This window comes from Chanodichthys erythropterus, chromosome 21, assembly GCF_024489055.1.
Source record: "Chanodichthys erythropterus isolate Z2021 chromosome 21, ASM2448905v1, whole genome shotgun sequence".
Classification (NCBI taxonomy): Eukaryota; Metazoa; Chordata; class Actinopteri; order Cypriniformes; family Xenocyprididae; genus Chanodichthys; species Chanodichthys erythropterus.
Window position 1 is genome coordinate 24,530,397 of NC_090241.1, and position 7,557 is coordinate 24,537,953.

Here is a 7,557-nt window from a genome sequence, read left to right on the forward strand (position 1 = left end):
TAGTTAAATGTCCCATAGTAGCCATTATGCAGGGCTGTGAGGTAGTTAATGTTAGGATACAAAATAAAGTAGCAATAATAATTTAGCTACTTATAAGCAGTTATCATAGTATATATCTGTAGTCTGCATGCATGAACAATTTGCTTGAACTTTATAACCTTTCTTACTATTATCACAGTTGAAAACAGTTGCTAATATTTTATACAATTAATATTTTGTGTAAAACATTTTTGTGGTTACATTTCTTTCTTGAATTTTTGATGAATAGGTCAACATTTTTGTATAAATGTCTTTAATGTCACTTTTGATCAACATTATGCATCCTTGCTGAATAAAAGTATTAGTTTCCAGACTTTTTAACAGTAGTATTATATATGTATATGTGTTATATATATATATATATATATATGTGTGTGTGTGTGTTTTGAGCTTGACAATTCAGATAACCTTTGTAATTTTTATTTAGCAACTTAATTATGTTGTAGAACATAACAAAGTCTCTTCAAGTAATGTGCACCACATAACCTTCCAGGTTGGCCTACAAATTGTTGTTGTGACATTACGCAACAATACTGAATCAGACTTTTAGAGTAAACCTGACAAAACTATTTACACCAACTGACATTTGTATTAATATATTCAAGGCTAGTTTAGCTTTGTGTCTGTTTGTAGATGAAAAGAGATGAGATACAACTTTAGACCAAAATGAATGTATTGACAAATCACAGCTTATATTCAGCTCTACAAAACTGTCTCATACAAATAAGAACCTTTTGAAAATAATAATTTAAAAAAATGGTACACTGTGATTCTATCTTGTACAATTGTTTTTTTTGGTCACAGGAAAGTTGTGCTCTCTAAAACGTTCCTACAAAAATAGAGCAGTGTGAAGGAGAAAACTCCTTTTAGTAGTACATTCAAAGTATCAGTTTGAATTTTTACATTCTTTTCAGAACAGTGTTACCTTAAAAACTTTCATGGAGGACGAATGTCATTTGTTTACAATAAAATAAAATAAAAAATACTGAACCCCCAGAAAATATAATTTGGAGGCAAATGAAAAGTCATGCTAAATGGAAAAGAAATAAAATACATGGTATATATCTGTTGTATAAAAAAACCTGATTCAACACAATTCATGTTTTCTGGCAATCGACATATTTTAACAGTAATTTTTTACAGCTATCCAGTATACACAAATTAAGTGACTATACAATATGTAATGGAAATATGTATCCAAGCAAAAGAGAATAAAACACGATTCCCAGCTATACATTTATGGAAAAAAATTAAATAAATATCTATATAATCAGATTCATTATTTTCAGCATATACGTGATATAATTGTCCACAGCAATGTTTGATTAGACTAAAGTTCCAGTTCTCTTTGATTTTTTTCTCTATCTAAAGGCACTTGCCTTCCTGATTGGATCCAAATAACCTGACTGTCTAATCTGACTATTTGTCTGTTTTATAGGCATGAAAATGTAAAATTGTCAGATCACAGAGCAAAATGGTCTAGTAAGAATAAATAGTGGTTATAAACCCCTCAAAATGTTGAGATATCAGTGGCTTCACAATAAGTAATTTCAATTCACTAATATGACAAAATTGACAAAATCAAACAAATATAAACCCACATTAAGGAAAGGTGCCGCTCTGTGCCAGTTTCACAGTCCCATCTGCATGTCGGCAAAGTTGAAAAAGTTGTCGACATCACGTGAGGACGTTTGTTTGCTCTCAGAAACAAACACCTGCAAGAAAAGTAGCAGATAGCATGAAAAATGTTAGATGATCAGAGCACATACTCGATAAATGGACATAAGAAGTAGTGTAGGGGAAAGTTACTATTAAAAGTAATGTGTTGCATATTTGTGTTACTCCCTAAAAGTAACTAATTGCGGTACTTAGTTACTTTTTAAGGTAAGCAATGTGTTTTATTTACAACAACAAAATAAAAGTTCAATTTTTGGCAAATGTAAAGTCCTTTTCACCCCAAAAGTGAAATGATCCTTCGACGATACAGTGCACACAACGCCTCTGCACTTTACTCCCAATTATGGGGAGGTGTCAGTCAGTAAATTGGAAAACAAAGTAACTTGCATTTCCTATTAGAAACAGTAGCTCAAATATTTTGTTGTAAGCTTAAATGTAATGCGTTACTTTACTTTAAAGTAATCTGATTACTAACTTACTACGTAACTTAAGTGTTACTTGTAATGCGTTACCCCCAACACTGATGAGAAGTAACAGCTTATTTACCTTAGTCCCATTAAACACTTCATTGGCAATGGATTGACACGCCTCCACCACGCCATCTCCGTTCAGCTCAAGGGCTACCACTGGACCTGCAGGAACACAGATGATTGTGCTATAACACTTATATTTGCAAACAAACAATTTTTTTCCTGTGCATGTTCCTTTGTGGTATAACACAATACGTTATGGCACCTTTAGTGACCCACTCAGTGAGGCTCTCTGCATTATTCTGGAACACTCGGTTCACATCCTCAGGGCGCATGGAAACTTCTTTGGTCTGAATGAGGACAAAGCCTTTGGTGGTCACCTGCATTTATGTGAATACAGGGAAAAATTATGTTAGAAAATTAAAGGTTTTTGCAAATTAGCTTGATTATTCATTTGTGGACATGCTGGGATTTGTTTTTTTTGTATTGAGAATCATAAAAATAAATCTAAATGATCACTACTATAAAGTGGTAGATTTCTAAATGAAGCCAGTGACAAAAAGGTCACATGATGGCAAATATTTAGTCTATTTCTGTCTCTTCCTCATATAATCGCTTTAGTACAGCTAGATGTTATCTAAAAGTTTGCTGCTAATTCTGAGAATTTCTTTTCAGCTTGATTAAATAATACAAATCCTTTTAATGCAGAGTGCAAGGTTAGTTTTAGTGAAAACTACATTAACTTGCGATATTGCTCTAGTTGATATCTGCATAAAATCAACCCAATTTAATTCTTAATGTGAATGACTAACTTTTAATAATGGGTTGATAAATTATGATGTCAAAAACAAATGTGTTGTTCTTTTAAGTGCATTATAATTGTGATAATTTAACTGCTTGATTCATGGCATGAAGCTAACTATGAAGCAAAACGTACCCTTCCTGTTTAGCCCATTCTGTATTTCGTAAAAAAATACTAGATCAGACATTACAGGTGCAGACAACCAAAGATATTTTCAGACAGTCAGTCATTTCCTTTACGCAATTATTAAACTAAAAAGCACACTAGAACTGATATGGAGCCTGTTAAATTGTACACACTTTTACAAGCAACATCTTCAGCAGACAAAGATGGATAAAAGTTACAAATATAAGTGAAGTGGGAATAGTATACATCCCCTTTTCAAGATATAGGTGGGGTGACTGAAGAAAGCTGATTTAATTTCCCCATTAACATGAAAAACTTGCTATGAACTCACTATTTTTCAACTAGACGTTAAACTGAGGGCATAAACACAAAGCTTTTCTATAGAAATGCCACATTAGGAAATTTTGATTCATTCTGATTAACTTCCAGCTTGAATTTAATTCAAAGATCAAATATGCTGCACATGATGTCAGTTTGTAGACCGCCCACTGTCGCAACCATAAATGAAAATCAAAAGCATCAAACTAGTTCTAACCTCATCAATAAGCTTGCGGGCATTAGCAGTTGTGTAGTCCCCGGAAAAGAAGACAAACAGGCAGGACTCTTCACTTTCTGTACGCCGGCCTCCTTTGGTCAGGGGCACGATGCTCCGACTTGCTTCAGAAGAGATTCTCACTGACTTGAATTCTGACTCAGGATCTGGTAGAGGCACATGCTCCAGGACAACAGTATCCTCCGTTAGGAGACTCCAGTTGGTCTCTCCAGAAACAGGTGTGAAGTCATGAATATTGCTCCAGTTGTTGTTAAAGATGCTGAGGCCCGCATCTTTAAAGTGGAAAGCCAGCTCAGGGTAGTAATACTGGTAGCAGCCAAACTTCATGCCCGTAGAAGACTCAATGATTGGCTGGGTGGCGCAGCACAAAAAGACGTCCATTTTCTTGCAGTCTCTGGTGCGGAACTGCTGGCAGGCCACCACACACTTGATATCTTTGCAGTCTCTGAAGAACACACTGCCTTTGACCGGACCTAAAATAATGCGGCAGTTCACACAATCGTCAATGGTAATAGTCGCTGAATGGTCGAATACGTAGATGTTACAGTTCTCACAGTCCTGAATGACAAACTGCTGGCCATTGAGTTTGCCTGGCAACCGACCCACAGTCTCATTCTTGAGGCCTGTCAGCATGAAGTCTTTTGGATCAACCTGAAACAAAAGTGCAAACATGTCAAGGTCAATAGAAGGAGAACTTTAAAAAAAGGTGATGAAACCATTATCACTTCTTTGCTTTCTGGTTCCCTTCACAACAGGATGTAACAGGACATGTGTTTATAAGTTAGACACGTTTTTTCTTTGAATTGCATTATATGTTTTGCCCCCAAAGTTAAAACTATAGAGCTTTCCTAAAACTAAGCATTGAAATGCAGTACTAAGATTATTGGGAGATATAGAGTGACAACTGATATTTATACAGTATGTATTTTTTGTAGGTAGTCTGTGTTATTTATATTACAAGCGATCAGAACTTCAGCTAACATTTTGCTATATAAATAAATAACAACATCTGCACCCAATTGCATATTTTTGCTAAGTTTGAAGCTCTGAATGAAACTTATTTTTTTTCCTCCTCAAGTGTGAGCTCCATATTCTCACTATATCATACTATATAGGCCATAAAAGCCTGATGTATCAAATATGATAGCTACAAAAATAATGTTTAGATTTTCCTTTTATAATTCGTTTCATTAAAAACAAAATGTTTTTTTCATACGTCAGGCTTTACAGGGTTGAAATTCAACTAATTCTGCATTGTTTGTGACACAAATGACACCTCAGATCATGCATTTTTTTTGAGGTAGTGTGCAAACCAGTTTTACACTGGTGGATGATAAAATAGAAAATAGATAAAAACATAGATTTAAACTGAAGGATCTTTGCCGTATCTAGGGGACCAGAACACCATAGAAACTTTAAGAGCTCTTTTGACTTGGGCCAGTAAGTAACCACCTAGCAACCACTCAGAACACCCTAACAATCACATAGCAACACCCTTGCTAAATAGTACTCTTGAGTTCATAGACTGTCCCTGCCAACCAGGGATCAAACCTGAGCTATTTGGGTTATTAGGCCAGATATTTACTTAAAACATTTACTTAACATGTTGCTAACCCATTGATATATAAGGACTACAGGTCAGATTCATTGAGTATTTAAACTTGTATCTTTTTGGTAGATTTAATCCTTAATTAGCAACATACTACCAGTTTATGTATTTAAAAAAAACTTGTATGACAGTGAATGATTTATGTTGTGAAAGTCTCTCCAAGTAATGTTCAAGTCATGATGGAGCAAAATATATTTTCTACCATACTGTGACATATATCCGAGTGTAAAAGATTATAAAAAAATAAAAAATATAAAGTCGGGGCTTAGTTCTATGCATCGGTTGTTGGTTGGATTTTGAGATGTTGTCGTTGGACTCAAAAATGAATGAGATCTTGCAGCTGATTGTGGGTGTGGGGTTTAAGTTGATTCGATGAGTCTTGCAAACATCACTACTAGAGTATGACATTTTAATTAAAAATTGCAATGGAAGAAAGAACATAGTACATGAATCATTCACAATGAGATGCATTTACACAATAGATAGGGTGAATTTTCATTCAATGCTGATTTTAACCACAGACATTACTCATAATTCTAAAATAGCCAAGCTAAAAATTCATAGGAAACTCCAATAGGATTGAAATTGTTAGTTCCCATCCAGATTTAGGACTATAAAATGAAAAGTGCTATATTATATATTTATATATATACTTTACATTAATACATCTTGTGGGGCCCCTTGGAAGTTTGCTGAGGCCCTCTAGTGGGCCTTGACCCCATATGTGAATTACTGGTCTAATCCATAAGATCAGACACTGCCATTGACGGACCATATGAGAAAACTAACAAACTTTTGGACTTGTCTCTTGTATTTATTGCCTTTCAATCTACACTTGAGTGCATCGACCAGGGCAATATTAAAACATAGCAGAATCATACTTCAAAAGCTCTCAAAGCTTTGTATGATTTTGTAGTGGAAGGCGCAGACCAGGTCAGACGGACACTCCCACCCTCCCTCTGATATAGTGTCATGCATGTTGATGGCGACACCACTTATGTGCTAATCCCTAACACAACGCTATCTGGGCAAGCGCCAGGCAAACAAGTTACGTGCCCTGACTTTAAGCCGATAATAAGCTCTGTCTATAATTTACCATAGCACGTGAAAACATATAACCGCCGAGAGACTCTCGTATTGATGGTTAATCGAAAGCAACAGTGGCAGTCACAAACACTGAACAAGAGGGGCCAAACCCTTCGCTAGCGTTATTACGCATATAGTGAACGGCGTAAAATGGGCTTTAAAAAGAAGAATTGAGCTAACGCATATGATAATAGCTATTTCCGACGGACCTTAATTCCATTCTGTATGATTCCTAAAGAAATTATGCAACATATAATACCCTGTCTGCGTATAGTCTAGACTCTAGTGAACAAAAAACAGATTATGATAACGCAGCGTCGTACCTTTTCTCGTTTGTCCCAGCTGTATTGCTTTGGAGCCTCCTGGTTGCTGTTGCTGCCCAGCGCAGTGTTGTTGGTTTCGGGGAGGTCATTGCCCGTAGCGCTCTCGTCTCCAGTGGGCAAATCAGAGTCTTTTTTAGGAGATTTTCTCCTAGATTTTTTGGAGAAGAAGCACCCCATTTATGGACTATCAATCGTGCGATATGTCAGTGCGCCCCTCCTGTTGTAAATGCCACGCGTTTCTGAAATACTCTCGATCAGTCGCAGTAGGGCTCCGTCTCACTCTCCCTCCCCAGAAAGTAGTCAAGAACACGCAACCTGTGCGCTTCCCGTTTCCTTGACCCTCGAATGAGCCAATCACTACAGCGGAACGCGTTACTAGGTAACAGCGAATCAAAGCTGAGCCGTATCTGCGAAAGGGGGGAGGGGTTAGGTGGGGGGTTATAACGATATTTGACCACTGCCTTATTTATGCACAAAAGGGAACTTTTTGTTCGTGCGTTGTGTAAACTCATCTTTGCACAGTAATTAATGTCAATCATACTGGTGCATATGGATTTCATTTTTGGTTGTCTGGTTTGTTTTATATATATATATATTTGAAGACTTAAAGGTGATGATACACGGGGCAACTTTTTAAGCAATGTTGCCGGGCAATTTGATGCCTGGGCACTTTCCCATTGAGAATAGGCAACAATTTTCTATCTGGATACTTTAGATCAAAATTTGTTGCCAATTCTCAATGGGGAAGTGCCCAAGCAACATTACTCGGCAAAATTGCCCGGCAACATTGCTCAAAAAGTTGCCCCGTGTATCATCACCTTAAGATGAAAAAAGCCTCTAAGTGCCATCTGAAATTTTCTTCTAAAATTAGT

The 7,557-nt window shown here is 36.4% G+C and overlaps 1 protein-coding gene across 1 annotated transcript; it reads right to left on the minus strand.

Moving 5' to 3' along the window:
- Positions 1–481: 481 nt before the first annotated feature.
- rp2 (RP2 activator of ARL3 GTPase) lies at positions 482–6,996 on the minus strand. Its single transcript, XM_067373442.1, has 5 exons — positions 6,686–6,996; positions 3,650–4,318; positions 2,452–2,566; positions 2,263–2,348; positions 482–1,754 (listed from the first exon to the last, which is right to left on the minus strand). The coding sequence occupies exons 1-5, from the start codon at positions 6,860–6,862 to the stop codon at positions 1,671–1,673; spliced, it is 1,131 nt and encodes a 376-aa protein (XP_067229543.1). The 5' UTR covers positions 6,863–6,996; the 3' UTR covers positions 482–1,670.
- Positions 6,997–7,557: the final 561 nt, after the last annotated feature.

Excerpts from the sequence above, each read along its gene's own strand:
- rp2 (XM_067373442.1), bottom strand. The coding sequence starts at position 6,862 with ATGGGGTGCTTCTTCTCCAAAAAATCTAGGAGAAAATCTCCTAAAAAA. Across the intron at positions 2,567-3,649 it reads CCCGCAAGCTTATTGATGAG|GTGACCACCAAAGGCTTTGT; the intron begins GTTAGAACTAGT and ends ACATAAATGCAG. Across the intron at positions 1,755-2,262 it reads AAGTGTTTAATGGGACTAAG|GTGTTTGTTTCTGAGAGCAA; the intron begins GTAAATAAGCTG and ends CTTTTCTTGCAG.